Genomic DNA, 23,061 nt, shown 5'->3' with positions numbered 1-23,061 from the left:
ATTTATGGCAGAAACCATCACAATATTGTAAAGTAATTATCCTCTAATTAAAAATTTTGTAAAATGGAAAAAAAAATAGGTTGTAGGCTTGGCATCACTTGATTTCCTTTAGCTCAATTTCTCCATCTGTAAAATGGGAATGGCACTGATGATTTATAGAATTGCTTCCTTTAGCTCAATTTCTCCATCTGTAAAATGGGAATAACACTGATGATTTTATAGAATTGCTGTGGCAGCTAAACGATACCATATATGTAAAGATTATTAGTGTCTCCTGCTTGGTACACGGTTAATGTTTAAAAATACGTATTATTTCTTTTTCCCTTTTGACTTTAAGACACTAGACCAAAATTCTTGTTAGATTTTATAAAGGATGAGAACAGTGGGATATGGATAGAATTGGATATTTTGACTGTGTCCCAATTTATTAATTCCAAGTCTCAGGAGTTTTAATGGGTACTGATGACCTGTGATCTTTTGAATTAGTTGTGAAATCATAATGAAGTAAGACTTGTTCATATAGGACTAGAGACATAACATTGTATGCCAGTATTCATTTGGTAGTCTCCATGTGTTTCTTTTGTTCATAACTTATAATTCATTATTTTAAATTTTTTAAGTTTTCTGAAAGGATGAGGAGAAACTATGCTTTTCATAATTTGGATTTTTGTTACTGTGGGGTAGGTGACTGGTTCCAGAGAAGGCGATGGCACCCCACTCCAGCACTCTTGCCTGGAAAGTCCCGTGGATGGAGGAGCCTGGTAGGCTGCAGTCCATGGGGTCGCTAAGAATCGGACACGACTGAGCGACTTCACTTTCACTTTTCACTTTCATGCATTGGAGAAGGAAATGGCAACCCACTCCAGTGTTCTTGCCTGGAGAATCCCAGGGACGGGGGGAGCCTGGTGGGCTGCCATCTATGGGGTCTCACAGAGTCGGACACGACTGAAGCAACTTAGCAAGCAAGCAAGCAAGCAAGGTGACTGGTTCACTTAGAGAAATAATGCCATAGATAATTCCAGTTGCTTTTATTTAGCATGAGAATGAATCATGCAGGTTTTAAACAATGAATTTGTTTTATCATTTATAGTAAGCATATGTTTATGTTGAAATTATTAAATGTTTTCTTAACGTACATCATTTGAATAGTAGGAGCAATCTGCCATTGAATGTACCCCACATCTGGACTTAATAAAATTTACAATGAGTACTACACAAAAGGTGTGTTTTGATTCTTAAATATATGAGTTCTTATAACCTTTTTTTTTTTTAATTTTGCCTATATCATAGAACTTGAATTAACGTAATAGAACATAATGGTTATCGTGTGGATATAGAAACATTAATTGTATTTATTTGGTTTTGTCATTGCCACAGCTTCCAGTAAGAATGTCTATAAATGGTTTTAGTAATCATATGTGATAGTATGTTGGTACTTGGCCTACATGTAGCTATTTGATGTATATGATACATATAATCAGATACAGGTTTTGCAGTTCATTTGATTTTATCACTTGCTGATTTAAATGAACTTTCATTCTGAAACAACTTGCTATTCTAAGAGAAAAACATGTAGATAACTTACAAAGTGACAGAATGAAATCTCATTTCAGTCCAGTTGAAGGTAAAATTTTGACATTGTTTGGCAACATCTAATATATTTCCAGTGGTCATGTATGGATGTGAGAGTTGGACTGTGAAGAAAGCTGAGCGCCGAAGAATTGATGCTTTTGAACTGTGGCGTTGTAGAAGACTCTTGAGAGTCCCTTGGACTGCAAGGAGATCCAACCAGTCCATTTTAAAGGAGATCAGTCCTGAGTGTTCATTGGAAGGACTGATGTTGAAGCTGAAACTCCAATACTTTGGCCACCTCATGCGAAGAGTTGACTCATTGGAAAAGACTCTGATGCTGGGAGGGATTGGGGGCAGGAGGAGAAGGGGACGACAGAGGATGAGATGGCTGGATGGCATCACTGACTCGATGGACATGAGTCTGGGTGAACTCCGGGAGTTAGTGATGGACAGGGAGGCCTGGCGTGCTTCGATTCATGGGGTCGTAAAGAGTCGGACATGACTGAGCGACTGAACTGAACTGAATATATGTTGATGGGCCTGATAGAATTTGTTAGCTAATGCCTAGTAGGTATGTAGTCTGATTTTTGACAAAGTGAAATACCACAACAAGGTGGTGGGGGTGACTCCCATTGTTTTTCTCTCTCCTCATAAATATCCAAAAGTGATAGTAGGTGGATAAAAAAAGATAACCCTGAAACAACAAATAAGAAGGAGCCATTAAAGCTGGTGATTTCAGAATATTTACAAAGGAAGAAAAGCAGATGGAGGTGTGGTTATTGGTGAAGAGGCACAGAGGAAGTCCCAACTTAAGTCTGTGTGCTAAGGGTCTGTAGTTTCAGAGGAAGCTGAGCTGCTTTGCAGAACCTCAGGGTCTGAGGACATGTTGATATATGGGAGAGAGTGTGAGAGAGAGAGAGATGTGGAGCTTGACACAGGAGGAGCCGTGTAAGTTGTATTATGGAATGGCAGGCACATGGATGTTTACTATGCAGGCCTGGGGCTTAGGCCATGGACTGATTCCTTCCCCAGAGGTTGAAGGACGTGTTTGGAGATCGGTAGGACAGCCTGATGGCGTTGCTGTCCCTCTGACTCGGGGATGTGCCAGTGTCACAGCCAGCTGCTTAAGCGCACATCCTCACAGGAAGCTGGCCCTTCGCCAAGCCTCTCCCACACACATCGCCTTTCCTAGTCTTTTATTCTTAACTATAGACCAGCTTGTCAGGGATCACCTTCAGACAGGTTTTCCTCACTGCTACTGTTACCTACCAAACTGCTTTGTCGAAAGGTGACCTTCATGTGGCAAATTAATGATCAACTGAAAATTCTCCTCCCAGGTGAATTCTCAACAGTATTTTTACAGTCTAATCCTCTTTCTGCCTTGAATTTTTTTTTTTTCCCCTCCTGGGACAACACTTTCTTTTATCTTCTTTTGATAGCTTCTCCATCAGCAGTTTCCTTTGCTGGATTCTCTGATCTGAACTCTAACCTTTGAAATGGCCCAGGACTCAGTACTTTGCACATATATCTATCTTTTCTCTCTCTAGGGCAGGGGTTTGGCAAGCCCTTTCTGAAAAGGGCCAAATAGTAAATAGTTTAGGTTTTGCAAGACCGGTGGTCCCTCACAAACTCTGTGTTGTGGGGCAGAAGCAACCAGCGAGTAAAGGTATGGGTATGGCTATGTTCCAGCAAAAGGCTGTTTATAAAAGTGAGGACAGCCCTTGTGCTGTATTTGGCCTGTGGGCCAGAGTTTCTGTTGTTGCTTTTGATGTAGATGATCCCATCCATCGAGATATCCCTGCCTCCCAGATTTGTAATGTTGGCTCCCAGATTTGTAATGTTAGGCCTAGTCTCTTCTTGAGCTCAAGATTTACACATGCAGTAAATGTACTCTGTATTTCCACTGAAATGTCCCAGAAGTTAACCTAAAGTTAATGTGTAGAAAACAGAACTCCCTGTCCCTCACCCCTACCCAACTATTTCGGCCTTCACACTTATGACCAGTAACTTAGGAACCATTGTTGTGGCCAGTCTTACCCTGTATCTAGTTACTAGTCTGTCCTTTCAGTCCAGCTTTTGAAATGTATCCAGAAGACACTCATCTCTGCTGCCACCTGTGCTCCTGTATCCACGTCACGGACATCCTTCACTTGACCGATTGCAGGGGCCTCCTGGTTCTTCACCCTGCTCCACCACTGTCCCCTGAAGCCTGCTTTCCACCAGAAGTCATGACACATAAGTCTGATCATGCCAGGTCCTGCTCTTACTGTTGCAAGGTCCTGTGTGAGCTGATCCTGGGCTTCATCACTGAAGCCTTTGCTTACCTCTCTTCTTTCTGATCATTGTGCTCCAGTCTTCCTGGCCTCCGAGTGTCTCCAGATGCCCTGCGTTTTCTCGCCTCAGCACCTCTGTGCTTGCTCCTCGTGCAGTGTGCCTCCCTAGATGTCTGCTTGACCCTCTTCCTTGCTTCATTCCGCTTCCCTGGCATTTCCATATAAAATATTATCTCCTTCCGCCATTCTTTTCTTGCCCAATACCTGATCAAGTTAAAAGTATATTCATTGCTTCTATGCACCAACCCCTGACCAGAATATAAATTCCACAAAAGCAAGGACTTTGTATATCTAGTACCTAAAACAGTGCTCAGTATACTGTGTGTGTTCAGTAAGTATTTACTGAATGAATGATTTTAAGAAAACCATATAAACTAAATGGGAAAAAAGAAAAGAGAACCAGAATTTTTCAGAGTCACACAGGTATCCACTGAGATTTCAGCAAGTGATTGCACCCATTAAGAAGGAAAAGGAGGCTATGAAGAAAAGGCAGTCAAAGAACAAGAGCTTTTGGAGATTAAAATCTGATTAAGACACAAAAGTTGATAGAAGGGAAGTGGGTAAATTGGTGTTCTGTTATTTTAAGCCACCAAGTGTGTAGTAATTGTTAGGGCAGTCCTGGAAAGCTGATGCAGAGAAGTTAGAACATACGGTAAAGAAATCTACCAGAAAGTAGAACAAAATGTCAAAGAGACAGCGGCAGGGGGGATAAAAAAAAGGTAGAAGGGACATAGAGATTTACTCTAGGAAGTCTTAACATTTGGATACTATGAGTCCCAGAAGGAAACAACAGACAAAATGAAGAATTTTCAAAGGAATAGTGAAAGAGATCTAAGAATTTAAGTACCCAAGTGCTCTGAGTCCCTGACTGTTTACTGTGAAAACTCAGAAAACAGAGGCTTTTATAAAGAAGACCCTGAAAATCCCTGGGGTTGGGAGAAGGGGAAGGGGGGAGAACAGGCCACCTGCAGAGGACCAAGAACAAACTGGTATCTGACTACGAGCAGCCCTGAAAGCTCAGACTGGAGTAACGCTTCCAAAATTCTGAGATCGTTTTCCTTCTAGAATTTACCCTGGCAACCATTAATCCAGGGTGTAGGCTGAGTTAAGACACTTCAGGCATTTAAGGACTTTGGAGACTTACCTCCCCTGCGTCCTTTCTTACACTACACAAGTTAGGAATATGCTCTTGCAAAACAGGTAAAACAAACAAAGCTGAAAGCATGGAATCCAGAAAACAGATCTAAGTTGGAAATCAACAAAGCAGAGTCTCAAGATGCCAAGAAAGCATCCAATCCAGATTGCAACAGAAAGTATGATTTCCAAAGGGAGCTATTTGGTTAGAGAATTCCATAGTTTCTGTGGAAGCTGTGAGACATTTGAATAATTGATAGATACGATTATGACTGACTAAGGAAGAAAATTAGAAACACAACACAAAATAGAAGTTGAACAGAAACGGAAATTATCTGTAAGATTCTACTTGGCCAAAAATCAACATCTAGCAATGCTTCTTAAACTTGCCTGACTCGTATGCTTACTAATAATATAAATACCCAGATTTCTCTCCTTATGATTCTGATTAACTAGGTATGAGATCTGCTTAACAAGCAATCGAGGCTTTTCTGATCTTTAGGAAATACACTAACAGGGAAAGCATGGAAAACTCAATAGGATTATAGAACATTTTATCAGCTTTGAAGTGAAAAAATGTAAGTGCAGAAGATAAAAAATAAGGAAAAAGAATGAAGAAAGAGAAAAAGCCTTGTTAGTTGAGTCAAGAAATGCTGTTTATGTTTTGATGAAGCAAAGAGTAAAGCTGTAAAGTATTGGCCAATAGAGAATTTAAAGGGATTAGGTTGCAGTCAGATGAACTAAACTTACCTTTCAGAGCTGAAATCAGTAGATAATATTCTAATATTGTAAATTAAAAACTATATGAATATATTACAGTATTTGAAAAAGTAAATTGGCAACAATTTGGTTATAGTTCTAAAGAAACAACCAGTCTGAGCTGCAGATAATGAAGTTCTAACCTAAGATTATCACTACTTTATTCTGAGCCTCTAAGAAAGGGCTGTTTCTGATGTGTGCTTCAGTTCTGTCTTGAAAAGGTGGCATGCGCTGCCACAGTGCTTGCTGTGTGTACCAAGTCTGTGCGTGGCTCAGAGGTATAATATGGATTACCCCATTCATTTTAGACCGGATCAGAGAGGAGGCAATGGCACCCCACTCCAGTACTCTTGCCTGGAAAATCCCATGGACGGAGGAGCCTGGTAGGCTGCAGTCCATGGGGTCGCTAGGAGTCGGACACAACTGAAGTGACTTAGCATGCATGCATGCATTGGAGAAGGAAATGGCAACCCACTCCAGTGTTCTTGCCTGGAGGATCCCAGGGATGGGGGAGCCTGCTGGGCTGCCATCTATGGGGTTGCACAGAGTCGGACACAACTGAAGTGACTTAGCAGCAGCAGCAGCAGCAGCAGGATAGATAGCACAGGTTTCTCTATCTATAAGTGGAGTGGTCCTATGAAATTATCCATCAGCTGAAATGTTTTAAAGAAGCAATACCTTAGGAGACCTCTTGCTAACGAATGCACAAGATAAATGGAGAGAAAGCACAGGTGCTCATGGACGTAGTTCAGAGCTCTGGCAACTTGCTGCTGAGATGCTGAGTGTAGTTCCCAGGAAAGGAGCTTGCCTGGCCACACTCACTGTTCAGGGCTGCTTGATGCCTCCATTAACAGCTGCTGAAAACACACTGAATGCTGCTTTCATTTCTTTTTTTTTTTTTTTTTTTGTAAAAGTTAAAATCCTCTTTGGATTTTTTGTTGTTGTTGTTGTTAGCAAAAACAGGCACTAATGTAGGTCTTTTATAAAAGTGAAGTGGCTTAAACCAAACTTTTGAAAAGCAGGGGATACCAGAACCTATCTTTAAACCCACCTTTAGAGAATCTTAATGTGTTTAAGAATCTTAATGCATTCCATGTTGCTTAGAACTCAACATTCAGAAAACTAAGGTCATGGGATCTGGTTGCATCACTTCATGGCAAATAGATGGGGAAACAATGCAAACAGTGAGAGACTTTATTTTCTTGGGCTCCAGAGTCACTGCAGATGGTGACTGCAGCCATGAAAGATGCTTGCTCCTTGGAAGAAAAGCAATGACCAACCTAGACAGCATATTAAAAAGCAGAGACATTAGTTTGCCAACAAAGGTCCATCTAGTCAAAGCTATGGTTTTTCCAGTAGTCATGTATAGATGTGAGAGTTGGACTTTAAAGAAAGCTGAGTGCAGAAGAATTGATGCCTTTGAATTTGGTGTTGGAGAAGACTCTTGGAGTCCCTTGGACTGCAAGGAGATCCAACCAGTCTATCCTAAAGGAAATCAGTCCTCAATGTTCATTGAAAGGGCTGATGCTGAAGCTGAAACTCCAATATTTGGCCACCTGATGCGAAGAACTGACTTGTTTGAAAGGACCCTGATGATTGAAAGATTGAAGGCGGGAGGAGAAAGGGACAACAGAGGATGAGATGATTGGATGGCATCACTGACTCGATGAACATGAGTTTGAGTAGACTTCAGGAGTTGGTGATGGACAGGGAAGCCTGGCGTTCTGCAGTCCATGGTGTCACAAGAGTTGGATACGACTGAGTGACTGAACTGAACTGAATGTGTTTAAGTGAAGCCTAATATAGTACTGACTTTAGAACACTTCTGATGGATTCTTATCCTTTCTTTGTATGTTAGGTCAGTGATTCGCTCTCGGATTGTGCCAAGAGGACTTCTTTGTCTCTCAGTTTGTAGGATGATGCTGATCCTGATAGTGTGTAGTGCGCACTAACTTAGCTGTAGGCATTGCTCACATTTTAGCACTTTTGTATTATGACATCTAATACATTGCTTTTTGCATACTAAATTGTATATTACTTAATTACAGGAAATTGAGAAAAGTGTCAGAGAAATCGAGTGACTTTATCAAACTCAGCAACTACAAGGCAGACTCTTGCCCTCTGTATTCATTGCTCCTGTACAAATTTATTAGTATTATGCCCATCAAAGCATTATAATTATCAGAGATCTAAGGCCTTATTTTATTTTCCCAGACGTTTTTCATTTTTTTCTTTATTATTATGTTTTTATTTAAACTATTTCATGACCCAAATGGCTTCTAGTAGGTTTGGTTATCTGAGTCAAACCATTCATTTACCTGTATATTCTTTCTGCCTTCCAAAATGGCAATTAGAACATTATTTTAATGTATGTATTGGCACTGCCTTAGTGTTTGAATATATTTAGACCCCATTTTGAAGTGATAGATGTCAAAGAACACTTCTCACAGATCTTTAGCTTTTAATGATCACAGTCTAGGCCTATTTGCCCTCATACTTGAGTAGCACATACTTCTCTTACTTCTTAATATTTGTTGAGACTTGTCCCCAGTTAACAAGAGCTTTAGGTAAACTTCACACCAAGTCAGTGTGCTAGAGGTATCATTTAGTCTTAATTCCAGGTAGCCCAGCTGTTCTTTCAAGTTTCCAGTACTTCATTAAGTTTAGTAACAAACTTTCCTGGTTTGTAGGACTTCCTGAATTCTTAGAGCTGCAGTGGTTGTTAATTTCCATCAGTGATAGGTTGCAAATGTAGCAACGTAGTAATGTGCTAAGAACCGCAGCTGGGTGATTGTTATTTGCAGTAAGTGCTCCTGTTTATACCTTAAAATGTACTATAGTTTTCTAAACTGCCTTCTTTTTTGCATGAACAGTTCTGAGCTTTAGTAGAAATACAGACTCTTTTAAACACCAGCACAGTGATGGTGCAGAACAGTCTGTCACTCCCCCAGATTTTCTCCCGGCTCCTCTTTTAAGTCAACTCCACCCTCTCCCCTCAACCTCTGGCAACCTCTGGTCTGGTTTTTAATCCCTATAGTTTTGCCTTTTCCAGAATGTTATCTTAGTGGAGTTGTTTGAATCTAGCTTCTTTCACTTAGCATAATTGCATTATAGATTTTTTTCATTTTCTTTTGTGTATCAGTAGTTCATTTTTTATTATGGACTAATGGCTGCTGCTGCTGCTGCTGGACTATTGAGTAAAATGCCATTGTGTGGGTTTAATAGTTTGTTTATCTGTTTACCAGTTGGATATTTGAGTTGCCTCCAGTTTTTGTGATTATTGAGTAAAGCCACTATAAACATACACTGAGAAGTTTTTGTTTGAGCATAAGTTTTCATTTTTCCTTATTTCTGGATCATACATTTATAAGAAACTGTCAAACTATTTTCCAAAGTTGCTGTACTGTGTTCAATTCCCCACCACTATGTTTTATTTTAATAGAAAATATGTAAATGTGACCCACTTAAGTAACTTTGTTATTTATAGAAAAGTAAATAATCTTGCAGCAAACTGATAGTTTTGTTTTCAGTTTTTTTTTTTTTAATTTTTTTTATTGAAGGATAATTGCTTTATAGAATTTTGTTGTTTTCTGTCAAACCTCAACATGAATCAGCTATAGGTATTGTTTCCTGTTCTTTGTGTTGCTCATAGATGTCTTTAAAATCAGGCAGAGAATTTGAAATTTGAAGTGGTATGTGAAAGAGAAGTTTTTTTTTAAGGTGCATCCTTTTTAACTGATGGAAAAGAGCTTTATAGATCTTCAGTTCAGTTCAGGGAGAGTTTTATATCCTTTGCAACTTGTGTGCTTTTTCTTATCTTTATCATAGTTTGTGCATCGGGTCATACATAAGTCACTTTGTTGCTAGGGTGGGAGAGGGTAAATTATATTAGAAGCTTGTACAGAAAAATGAAATAATAATAGAGATATTTGCTCAGCACATATTAACTGAATGCCTACTAAGTGCTGGGAACTTTTCTGGGTTCTGAGGATCCAGTAGAGAGCCTAATAGAACAAACAGAAACACAACAACAAAAGGTCTTCTTTCTTCAGGAACTTTAGTGATAAGTGGTAAGGAAAACCCACATAGCATGAGACGAGGAAATGAAATTTTGGTGGAGTGTGGGCCATTGTTAAGTTGTATATTTCTAATTTTATTGGACAGAAGCCATTGTTTGTGTTTGTTCATTTGTTTAAATAAACTTTATTTTGGAATAATTTTAGATTGGACAAGGTTGCAGCAATTGTACAGAATTTCAGTATATATCTTACCATGTTCCCTAACATTAACATCTTTCATTACCACTGTGCATTTGTCAAAGCTAAGAAACCAACATTGATACATATTATTAACTAATTCCACATTTTATTTTGGTGTCACTGATTTTTCCATAATATCATTTTTCTGTCCCAAGATCCAGTTCAGGGTACCACATTCCTCTTAGACATTATATTTCCGTCAGTCAGTTCAGTCGCTCAGTCGTGTCCAACTCTTTGCGACCCCATGAATCGCAGCACGCCAGGCCTCCCTGTCCATCACCAACTCCCGGAGTTCACCCAGACCCACATCCATTGAGTCAGTGATGCCATCCAGCCATCTCATCCTCTGTCATCCCCTTCTCCTCCTGCCCCCAATCCCTCCCAGCATCAGAGTCTTTTCCAATGAGTCAAATCTTCGCATGAGGTGGCCAAAGTACTGAAGTTTCAGCTTTAGCATCATTCCTTCCAAAGAAATCCCAGGGCTGATCTCCTTCAGAATGGACTAGTTGGATCTCCTTGCAGTCCAAGGGACTCTCAAGAGTCTTCTCCAACACCACAGTTCAAAAGCATCAATTCTTCGGCACTCAGCCTTCTTCACAGTCCAACTCTCACATCCATACATGACCACTGGAAAAACCATAGCCTTGACTAGATGGACCTTTGTTGGAAAAGTAATGTCTCTGCTTTTGAATATGCTATCTAGGTTGGTTATAACTTTCCTTCCAAGGAGTAAGCGTCTTTTAATTTCATGGCTGCAGTCACCATCTGCAGTGATTTTGGAGCCCCCAAAAATAAAGTCTGACACTGTTTCCACTGTTTCCCCATCTATTTCCCATGAAGTGATGGGACCGAATGCCATAATCTTCGTTTTCTGAATGTTGAGCTTTAAGCCAACTTTTTCACTCTCCACTTTCACTTTCATCAAGAGGCTTTTGAGTTCCTCTTCACTTTCTGCCATAAGGGTGGTGTCATCTGCATATCTGAGGTTATTGATATTGCTCCCGGCAATCTTGATTCCAGCTTGTGTTTCTTCCAGTCCAGCGTTTCTCATGATGTACTCTGCAGAGAAGTTAAATAAGCAGGGTGACAATATACAGCCTTGCCGTACTCCTTTTCCTATTTGGAACCAGTCTGTTGTTCCATGTCCAGTTCTAACTGTTGCTTCCTGACCTCCATACAGGTTTCTCAAGAGGCAGATCAGGTGGTCTGGTATTCTCATCTCTTTCAGAATTTTCCACAGTTTGTTGTGATCCACACAGTCAAAGGCTTTGGCATAGTCAATAAAGCAGAAATAGATGTTTTTCTGGAACTCTCTTGCTTTTTCCATGATCCAGCGGATGTTGCTGACACCTTCTCAGTCATTCCTTTCATAAGTTTGTTTCTTGATGACCTTGAGACTTCTGAAGAGTATTGGTTAGGTATTTTGAGAATGTCCCTCAGTTTGGGTGTGTCCAATATCTTGTTGATAATGAGACTGGAATTATGGGTTTGGGGGAAGAACATGGCAGATGTGAAGTACCTTTATCCCAGTGTATCAGGGGATCCATGCTATGAACACGACTTGTCCACTGGTGATATTAACCTTGATCACTTGATTAAGGATACTGATCGTCAGGTTTCTCCATGGAAATGTTTTTCCCCTTCCACACTCTGTTCTTTGGAAGCAAGTCACTAAGTCTAGTCCACACTTGGGGAATAGGGTAAGCTTTATTTTTTTTGTTGGGGGAAACATCTATATATATTGTTTAGGATTTTTTCTGAAGGAAGATTAGTCTCTTCTGTCATTTTTATTTATTTATACAATCATTTATTTGTATTACTATGGATCATGTATATTTATTGTATACTTTGGATTATAATGCATTACAGGCATACCTCACTTTGTTGTACTTTGAAGATACTGAACGTTTTACAAATAGTTTTGTGGCAGCACTGTGTCGTGCAAGGCTGTCAGTGTCAGTTTCACAGAAGCATTTACTACTTGGCATCTCTGTGTCACGTTTTGATAGTTCTCGAAATATTTAAAACTTTCATTATTATAATATTTGCTATGGTGATGTGTGATTGATGATCTTTGGCGTTACCAGTACGATTCATTGAAGACTCAGATGATGGTTAGCTATTTTTTTTTTTTTTAGCAATAAAGTATTTTTTAAATGCATAAATTGCTTTTTTAGATATAATGCTATTGCACACTTAATAGACTAAATGTAGTGTAAACATAACTTTTATGTACATTAGGAAACCAAAAATTTGCGTGACTTTCCTCATTGCGATATTCGCCTTACTAACAGTGGTCTGGAACCAAGCCCGCAGTGTCTCCAAGGTTTGCCCGTAACTGTTATTTATTTTGTTGCTCAACTTGCTTTAGCTTTGGCCTTTGGGAGCTCTTTCAGGTTGGCTCCTTTCCCCTTTGACGTGCCTGTGAGTGAGTGATCGTCGCTCAGTCATGTCTGACTCTTTGTAGCCTGCCAGGCTCTTTTGTTCATGGAATTCTCCAGACAAGAATACTGGAGCGGGTTGCCATTTCCTTCTCCATTGACATACCCATAACTTTTTGTTTTTTTGAGCACTTGGTCACTTTCTGGTACTCCAGGATATTCCAAGCTCATCTTGTATTTTCATTGCCCTGGGCGTAGAATAAGCCCCTTCTTCAAGAAATCCTAGTTGTTCTCACTGGAGAATGGTACTTAGAAACCAAGATTTGGGTGTTCTGTATACTTGTTGCTACTGGAGTGTTAGCCAGTCCTCACTTTATTTATTAAAATATTTTTAAAGTCTAAATTTGAAAATTATACCAAAGAAGTAGCAGGCCAGAAGTAGTACATACCTTGACTTTGGAAATTACAAAGTGAAGATTTTCTATGGCTATGTTAAGCCCAGCTTTTGGAAATACACATTCCAATAAAAGTATGCATTCATATTTTATTTAAATAATATATACTTTTAAAGTTATTTTACATATATATTTCAGTATGCAATGAGGATAAAATAGTTTCAGTTATTGAAGTTTGTTTTTGTTTTAAGCTTACCTTAATATTAGCATCCTTATCACTGAGTGGAACAAATGACTTGTTTCTTTTATTTTGGTAGGACTTTTAATCCTTTGTTTCATGTGGGTTGTAGGTGGAAATGAGGAATTATGTTGTTAGGTTTTTCTTGGGAAAATTGACATCAGTTTTAACCCAGTTCACCTATTCATGAGCCTCTTTTCAAAAGTCAGATTTTTTTCATATTTGGAGTTTTAGTCTAATTTAGACTTTTTACTTTGGATATTTAAGCCACAGGGGTAAGTGAATGGTTTCAGCAGCCCAGATATAGTTGATTTGGTGTGCAGCAGTCCCCCTTATTTGTGGTTTTGCTTTTCACGATTAAGTGTTAAATTACTTGCCACTGTGTTCTGAGTAGCATGGTGAAGTCTGGTGCTGTCCTGCTCTGTCCCTCTCCTGGGCCTGAGCCATTCCTTTGTCCAGCCTTAGTAGGTAGATGTCTTGGTTGTCAGACCTTGTGTTCAGGTAACCCTTACTTAATAATGGCTCCAAAGCGTAATGATGCTGGCAATTTGAATATTCTCTTACTGTGCCTAACTTGTAAATTAAACTTTATCATATGTAGGTGTGTACAGAAAAACAAAACAAAACAAAACAAAAGCTATGTGGGGTTTGGTAGTGTCAACATTTTCAGGCAGCCACTGGGGTCTTGGAAGGCATCCCCCAAAGATAAGAGAGGGCTATCATTTTTCTCTTTGGTCATCAGACTGGAGCAAGTTTTAAAAGTTGAATTAAACCTTAAATTGGGAGTTAAAGTTAATTTTGAAAAAACATTATCAGCTTGTTCAAAATTTAAAAGTGGGTAAGAGTACAGTTGCTCTAAAGAAGAAGCTCGTTCACTGCTTTAATTCTGTGTTTTTGTTTGTTTTCCTTTGCAGAGAATGTAGCTGGTCACTACATTTCCCCCTTTCATGATATTCCTCTGAAGGTGGACTCTGAAGAGGTATTGTTTTAACTTGTTTGGGGCATGAAAATATCTACTTCTAGTATCACCATAAGATGCTTTTTGGAAGCATTTCAAAAAGAAATGTTTTGGCTGGCGGTAGAGAAGGGCAGAGGAGAATTAGCATCAGTTATCTTTGTAACAGGATTATAAGCCTTCTTCATGAATTAGAATTCGGATAAGAATGGGTTTCTTCCGGGAGGACTTGGGAAGAAAGAAGTGTTAGTAGTCTATGAGGCTTAGAATTTGGTAGCAAATAAAAATTTAAGGTTAAGAATTTGGAAGGTTAACAAGAGGCATATTTTTCATAAGAATAGTAGTGGTATTAGTAATAATAAGATAGTAACATTTGTGGATTATCTGCTGTTTGCTAGCCACCATGTCAACATATGCCATTTTATTTAATCCTTATAAATTGCTATTATCATCTCCAAGGACACTGGAGCTGAAGCGTCCTTGACTTGGATACTTTGTCTAAGGTCACATAGCTGGTGAGTGGCGGAACAAGGATTTGATTTAGCATTTCTGACCACAGAGTTCATGCTCTTTAACTACTCTACCAGATTGATGCTAGAAAGATACAGTTGGAAAAATGGTAGTCTTTGAATAGCTATTCTTTTAGAACCTAAAATTACTTGAGAGGTGGGAGGGTAGAAGGGACGTAAGTCAGGTTGGAGGGAAATCTGCTGAAGATGGAACTAGGAGGGACTCAGAATATTGGTGCATTCCTGGGGCTCTCCTGACTAGTTGGCGAGATGGCATCGTTGGTGGTGGATGTTAGTAGTCACCTCAATCTTGGCAGTTCTTTCAGTAAGATCCGAGAAGTTAACTGGCTTATTTCATTACCATGTTTTTCAGTGACCAGAACTACATTCCAGGATGAGATTCCGTGGGGCTGGTTAGTGGGGTTGGGTTTTCCAGAACTGTGGTGGGATCAGTGTGGAGCAGAGGCCAGGGAAAAAGTGGGAAGCTGCTGCAGCTGCAAGTCTGGTTTGACCTTTCCAGTGTTACCTCAGGGGCCGACTGCCAGGTGTCACAGTCAGGTTATGGAACATGGGAATAGGATGTATGCTGCCTCCCGGGGCTTCACAGGGTTGGACTGTCCATAACAATGATAACGGGGGGGGGGCAATGAGAGCCGAGAGTTACCGAGTGCCCCTCGTGCTTAGCCAGGCACTGTGCTCAGAGCTTGACTTGCATTATTTCAGTATGTCCAGGGCTACTGTTACCATTTTTATTTTGCTAATGAGGTGAAGTGCCTTGCCCATGGTCACAAACATGGTCTGTTGTGGAGATGAGACTTGAACGTAGGACTGTAACTCCACAGACTGTCATTTTTTTTTTTTTTTAACATTTCTTCGGGTTTTATCTTAAATAATAGCAGGTGTGAAGTCAAGTAGACAGTAGGCAATGGTGACTTGATCCAGTAAGCAAAAGGAAAGGTATTTTATTCTAAACTATTATTTACAAACACATTTAAAACTATAATCATTTCCTATAACGTCTATAAAATTTTCCATAAATAATTATCCCAGAGACAGCCAAGGAAGAGGACGTTCAGCAGCATCCTCTACAAAGTCTGTATCTTAGCTGCTCTTGTGTAATCCTTCTAGCTCACTACTTCTGAGTAGTATTCAGCTACAGGACAAGGAGTCATGTAATCTGGAGAGAGAAAGGAACCGGTGAGAGAGCATAGAGAACTCTACAGTACTGTGTGTGTCTCTGAGTGTGTGTGTGTGTGTGTGTGTGTGTGTGTGTGTGTGTCCATGTCTTGTTTTGGCCAGTGAGCTGTCCAACCTAGGTATCTCACATCTCCCAACCACTCTCTTTGATTTTGGCTTAAAGAGGGTGCATTCATCTATTTATTTGTTAATTAATTTATTCATTCAGTAAACAGTTATTGCATGGTTACTATGAGTCAGACAGTATTTCGAGCACTAGAGTTGCAGTGGTGAAATAGGTGAATATAGTTCCCTCTCAGCCAGAGGAGACTAACAACCTGAAAATAAACAAGACAATCAAATACTGTAAGGTGCTAGAAAACTAGAGGAGAGTAGTGAAGAGTGACTGCTGGTGCTGCTTAGCGGGGAGTGGTGCACTGTGACAGTCTCTATACCTCATAGCAGTAGCAGTGATAACAATATTATATGGAGGAATTGTGTAGTAGGTCGGGGTGTAAGTGGAACAAAGAATGGGCTTCCTACATCCCGCTGAGTAATAATACTCTGCCTTAGGAGGATGGGTTTGGGGGAACATGAGATTTGGGCTTATGAAAAATTGATAACGGCAGAACAAAGTGAAACAGGTTGTGCGAATGAATTCTGGGCCTGTGGAGATTGGTACATACAGTGGCTGTGTAAATAGGCTTCCCTTGTTCCCAGACATAATGATTAGAGAACTCTTGCACCTTATACTTTGGGTGGTGGTATTTTAGGAAAAGAAATGATGTTTCAGGGCTGACTTGGAATAATTGTTTTTCTGTTTGTTTCCTTCATTAGCTGTTTCGGTGTGTAAAAGTTACATATAATGTGTGAGCATTTGTGAATGGTGTAATTTTTCTTCCCAACCCGCCGAATAATGCTCTTTTAATTTAAAAGTGCTTGATGGAGACTTGGTAATCACACCTTGGTGGAAATCACAGGCAGGCGGCGCAGCCGAGTACTTTCATGGCTTGTTAGTCACACTCCCTGGAGTTTCATTTCAACAATGAAATGACTGTTTTAAGCATGATTACTGGAAACTGCCAGTCTTTCCTTAAAGACTGAACTGAGCCTTTGCTTATTTTGTAAAAACTAGGAAAATATACTTGAAAGAGATTTAGCTTTTCTAATAATTTGTTTTATGAAGCGCTGAAAACTGCATGAGTTTTTGATGCTCATGCACTGGGGGTGTAAATGCTGAGAGAAAACTGCACTGGGTATTTGGTGGATTCTCTGTTGAATCAGGTTTCTGGAAACCTCTGGTGGAATGTTTATACGATAGGCATATTTTTATTGCTGTACGGTCAATACAGCTGTATTTGTTCATGAAATATTAGAGTCAAAAATAGCATCTTTTAAAAATTGAAGTGTAGTTCATTTACAGTGATTCAGGTATATAGCAAAGTGATTCAGTTTTATATTATATATATATATATATATATATATATATATATATATACACACACACACATATTCTTTTCAGGTTCTTTACCATTATAGGCTATTACAAGATATTGAATATAGTTCTGTGTGCTATACAGCAAGTAGGTCCTTGCTGTTTATCTATTTTATATCCAGTAGTGTGTATCTGTTAATCCCAAATTCCCAATTCATCCCTCCCTGCCTTCCCCTTTGTTAATCATGTTTGTTTTCTATGTGAGTCTATTAATATTTCTGTTTTTGTAAATAAGTTCTTCTGTATCATTTTTTAAGATTTCACATATAAATGATAGTTTATGATATTTGTCTTTGTCTGTCATACTTCACTTAGCATGTTAATCTCTATTTCTATCCATGTTGCTGCCAATGACATTATTTCGTTCTTTTTTATGACTGAGTAATATTCCATTATATGTATATAAAACATCTTCTTTATCCACTCATCCGTCAGTGAATATAGATTGCTTCCATGTCTTGGCTATTATAAATAGTGCTGCTATGAGCATTGGGGTCCAAGTATCTTTTCAAATTAGAGTTTTTGTCTTTCCAGAATATATGCCCAGGAATGGGATTGCTGGATCATTGGTAGCTCTTTCAAGGAATCTCCGTGTTGTTCACCAAAATAGCTACACCAGTTTCCATTCCCACCAGTAGTGTCAGAGGGATCCCTTTTCTCCACACCCTCTCCAGCATTTATTATTTGTAGGCTTTATTATGATGGCCATTCTGACCAGTGTGAGATGGTACCTCATTGTATTTTTGAATTGCATTTCTCTAATAACCATCTTTTCTTTTATAGGAAAATGGCATTCCTACAAAAAGAGCACGAAATGATGAATATGAGGTATATCTAAAGGTTTTTATTTGTGTGTATCACTTATATTGTCTTTTAAAGACCCTGATGGTAGTCTGCATTTGTAAAGTGATGCTGAATTATTTTCCGTCGCAGAACTTATGAATGCATCCTGATGTTTTTATTCTAGTCTCTCTTTAAGGCAGCTAGGGACAATATTATCATTTTACTGTATTCCCTTATGGTAAAATATATGTAACATGACATTTACCGTATTATTTATTGTACACTTTTTAAGTGTACAGTTCAGCAATATTAAATTCTGTACCATGTTATACAATCATCACCGCTATCCATCTCCAGAACTTTTTCATTTTTTCAAACTGAAACTCTGGACCCATTAAGCAATAGCTCTCCACCCCACGTCCATGCAGCCCCTGGTAACCACTGTGCTACTTTCTGTTTATAAATCTGACTATTCTAGGATCCAGGAATATATGCTATATTCCAACTATATGCTAAAATAAATACATTCTAAATCCATCTTTAAATATATGACTGTCAAACTTTTAATTGTTTTTGACTTAGGACCAGAACATTTAACTGATATCTGTCTTCCCATTTCTTTCTCTTGATTCCTTTTTATCTTGCTGATTCCAGGAAACATTTCCTGCCTCTTAGCCTTCTTTTTCCTTCCTAACCTTATTGCCCTCTAGTCTCGTCTGGCTGAAACTTTTGACCCCAGCCTTTGAATCTACTTCCAAGCATAGCTGTGGGGCTGTTTAATTCCTATCAGCTTTTCCTGCCCCCCATCTTGTATTTTACTAAACTGATGTTTGTCAGATGGTCCTAAACCATCTGCATTGGAACTGCTTAGGGCACTTGTTAATATTTCAGATTCCTGGTCCATTTCCATATCTACTAAATTCATGCGGACTGGGTAGTCTTCACATTTAAGTGTTCTGTGCTCAGTCACTCAGTTGTGTCCAGCTCTTTGTGACCCCTGGACTATAGCCCTCTAGGCTCCTCTGTCCATGGGATTTCTGAGGCAAAAATACTGGAGTGGGTTGCCATTTCTTTCTCCAGGGACTCTTTCAGACTTAGAAATCGAACCTTTGTCTCTTGTGTCTCCTGCATTGGCTAGTGGATTCTTTCCCAGTGTGCCCAAAACAAGTGTCCCAGGACATCCTGTACGCTCGGAAGTTTGAGAGTCATTGCTCTCCATAATGGATAAATAGACATCCAGGGGCTCAAGTCTTTATGGGTTCCTAGAGACTGTGAGTGTTAACCTGAAAACAGTTGTTTCAGTGGCAAAAATGTTTACTGCGTATATATAGTAGTAGTGATTAGTGAGTCAGTTGTGTCGGAATCTATATGACCCCATGGACTGTAGCCCGCCAGGCTCCTCTGTCCATGGGATTCTCCAGGCAAGAATACTGGAGTGGGTTGCCATGCCCTCCTCCAAGGGATCTTCCCAGATCGGACCCAGGTGTGCCGCATTGCAGGCAGATTCTTTACCATCTGAGCCACCAGGGAAACCAACTTAAACTTTAATTTTTAGAACATAGTTTGTGTGTTGGTGACTACCTGATTTTTGATTTGAGATTTTTTTTTTTTTAATTATTTTCTATTTCCCCCACCCCTCAGGCCGTGGCAACTACTTTCCTACTCTCTTTCTATGAATTTGGCTTTTTAAAACTTTTCAGATTCTACCTGGAAGTGGTGCATGCAGTATGTGTCTTTTTCTGTCTGACTTATTTCACTGAGCATAATACCTTCCAGGTTCACCCATCCTGTCACCAAGGGCAAGATGTTGTCCTTTCTCATGCTTGGATACTATTCTCTTGTATATATAAAAAATGTATTTGTCCATTTGTTGACAGGCACTGAGGTTGTTTCTGGGTCTTGGCTATTGTGAGTAATGCTATAACGGGCTTAGGAGTATAAGTATCTCCTCGGTATCCTGTTTTCCTTTTTTTTGGATATATATACAAAAGTGGGATTGCTGGGTTATGTGGTAGTTCTATGTTCAGTTTTTTGAGGAACCTCCATACTATGTTCCATTGCGGCTGCGCCAGTTTACATTTCTACCAACAGCGCACAAGGGTTCCTTTTCTCTGCATCCTCGCCAGGACTGTTATTTCTTATCTTTTTTCATGATAATCATTCTAATGGGCATGACCTGGTATCTTATTGTGAGTTCGATTTGCTTTCTTTCTCTTGATGATTAGTAATGTTGGCCATCTGTTTGTCTTCTTTGGAAAAGTATTTAAGACCTGTGCCCTTTTTTTTTTTTTTGATGGATTGGTTTTTCACTATTAAATTACATGATTTCTTTATATATTTTGCTTATTAACCCTTTAACAGATATATGACTTGCAACTGTTTTCTTCCATTCCATAGGTTGCCTTTTCATTTTGTTGTTACCTTTGCTGCGCAGAGCTTTTTACTTGAGTATGTTCCCACTTGTTTATTTTTGCATTTGTTGCCTTAGCTTTAATGTCAAATCCAAGTTTATTTGATATTTTAAGGGTTAGAACAAGGATAGAAGGGTTATTTCCTTTCTTTTTACACCCCAAGAATATAGATAATGCAGTGTTAGAGAATCTGCCTGCCAATGCAGGAGACACAAGCGACAAGGGTTCCACTCCTGGGGTCGAGAAGATCCCCTGGAGAAGGAAATGGCAACCCACTCCAGTATTCTTGCCTGGGAATTCCCATGGACAGAGGAGCCTGGCAGGCTGCAGTCCATGGTGTTGCAGAGAGTCACACAGCACTGAGCACACACACATATAAAATCTACTGACTGCTTTTTCATCCTTTTTTTTTTCCCTGCAATAAAAATAGAAGGGAAAAAAATAGAAAAAAGAACTGAAGGAAGAGGTAAATGTCCCTAACCCAACATTCCAAATTTGAAACATGTCCCCTTGTGTCTTTGTGATTTTCTAATAAGTTTCAGCAGGCTACTTTTGGTTTGTAATTAACATTAATCTTAGAATAAACAGACTGACTTTGGCTTTAAAAAATTACAGGTCATGTGCATTTTAGCCCGAGAGAAGAAAAGCAGACTGGAAGTACACTCCTAGAGATCAGGAGCAAATGATGAGGAAGAGTGTAGTTTGCAGGCTTAAAATTCAAACCTGATCCATTGTTCTCCTGGCGTAATTCAAGTCTCTGTGAGAGGTTTTGGTGGGTGTCATTCTGTAAAAGGATTGGCACCAGCTTTGTCTTCTCTGTCACCTCTGAGTATTCATCTGCATGCATTTCTTCTCTTATAGCCAGACTTTCAGGGATGAATAAATTATGTGAACATCTGCCGTTTACTTAGGTTTTTCTTTTTAACAGCTACTTCAGACATATTTAAACAGGTGCTGGGGTACCTCATGAAAGAGCGTAGAAAATGAAACATAACGGCAGGCCTGTATATAAGGCTGCTAAGATAGATATGAGGCGTATTTCTCAGGAGCAGTTGTTGAGAGTGCATTCTCAACTTTGTTCTTTATCTCATTATGAGTGTGCAGTTTTGTCGTAGTAAACTTCAGTCTCATCTAGAAGAACTTAAAAACCATCATTATTTCTTTGGCTTGATTTATATTTAATTGTGTAAATGGCATTCTTTAAGTTAACAGCATTCCTGTTTCACTAAGAAAACCCCAGATATTGTTTAGCAGTGCTTTAAACCAGAGGTTCTCAACTCTGGCTGCATATTAAAATTGCTTAGAGAGCTTTTAGAAATAAGCAATGCCCTGGCTTCACCACAGAACCACTGAATTCAAATATGTAGGAGATGGGGGCTCTAGAAATCTCTTAAAAAAAAAAAAATCAATTCCAGCTCTCCAGGTGATTTTACTGTGTGGCATAGTTGAGAATAACTATATTTAATCACTGCTTCTCAAATGATCTGTGGTAAAAGATAGTTTTTTGGTTTATTTCTAATCTTTTGTGAACTGATATTGATACTTTAAAAAATTACAATCAAAATGAACTATTAGAAAAACTTAATTCAAGTTCCAAATACTTATTAATAGGTCTGACAGTCATAAAAATTACTTGGTCAAATTGTTATAAATGTTTCTAAAGGAGCCGGTAACAAGTTGGTAACAGTCAACTTGCAGCTTAGCCCTGGTCCATGACCACACTTGGATGAAGACTGTTTTAAACCGTTGCTTTGATAAGTTGTTAGTTACTGATATCAGAATGGGAAGCAAGCCAACTTTAAACATAGACCTTTTCTCTCTCTTTTTATAAAATAATTTTGTTTATTTTTGGCTGCGCTATGTCTTCTGTTGCTTGGGCCCTCTCTAGCTGCAGCGAGCAGGGGCTTCTCTAGCTGAGGTGCTCAGGCCTCTCATTGTGGTGGCTCCTTTTGTTGTGGAGCACAGGCTTTAGGGTGCATGGGCTTCAGTAGTTGCAGTTCCTGGGCTCCAGAGCACAGGCTCAGTAGTTGTGGCACACGGGCTCAGTAGTTGTGGGGCATGGGCTTATTTGCTCCTTGGTATATGAGATCTTCCCAGCCTAGGGATCAAATCCATGTCTCCTGCATTGGCAGGCAAATTCTTTACCACTGAACCACCAGGGAATCCCTAAGGCTTTTTCTTTGTAAGGCCATTACTGTAGAAAATTATTTTTAGTCACCACTGATCTAGAGTTTCCTTTGTTAAGTACGCTACAAGTTCAGAAATGGTAAAAAGAAGCAGTGGTTCTTTTGTAACTTTAGGGAATCTGAGATCATTAGATAATGTAAGCTAAGCTTTGTAACTCTTTGTAAGCTTTATAACTACCTATACTGATGGCCTCAATTTTACATTATGATAGAAATAACTTGGATTTAAATTTTTTTTTTATGATTTTCAAAATATTTTACTTCTTAATTGTCTGTGTATTTTCATTTAAAGCACATAATTGGTCTTCACAACTTTGTGTGGGATGAGGACAGAGATTATCACACTTACTTTGCAGACTGGAAAAGTGAGACACTCAGTGCTCACTTTTGTTTTAGTTGGAAAGTAATTGAAACACGTTTCTTGGCTCCATTCTGATTCTGTCCCTACCTTGCAAAGGTATTTCCAGAAATGTAG

At 39.2% G+C, this 23,061-nt stretch overlaps 1 protein-coding gene across 6 annotated transcripts in view; it reads left to right on the top strand.

The window, feature by feature from the left end:
- PPA2 (inorganic pyrophosphatase 2) overlaps positions 1-23,061 on the top strand; it is a 98,168-nt gene that overhangs the window by 3,753 nt on the left and 71,354 nt on the right. For 3 of the 6 annotated variants that reach the window (XR_015165783.1, XM_086406902.1, XM_086406900.1), the window contains exons 2-3: positions 13,986-14,050; positions 17,990-18,034. Coding sequence is in view for 4 of the 6 variants with exons in the window: in XM_086406902.1 (XP_086263028.1) it covers positions 13,986-14,050; positions 17,990-18,034 (110 nt within the window). In the remaining 2 variants the exon portion in view is untranslated. The remainder of the gene's footprint in view (positions 1-13,985; positions 14,051-17,989; positions 18,035-23,061) is intronic. The other 3 variants (XR_015165784.1, XM_086406903.1, XM_086406901.1) reach the window with 1 other exon arrangement.

The sequence above is a fragment of the Bos grunniens genome, chromosome 6, assembly GCF_055505025.1.
Source record: "Bos grunniens cultivar Pamir isolate PY7600 chromosome 6, Bosgru_T2T1.0, whole genome shotgun sequence".
NCBI lineage: Eukaryota > Metazoa > Chordata > Mammalia > Artiodactyla > Bovidae > Bos > Bos grunniens.
This window is presented reverse-complemented; position numbering and strand designations above follow the sequence as displayed.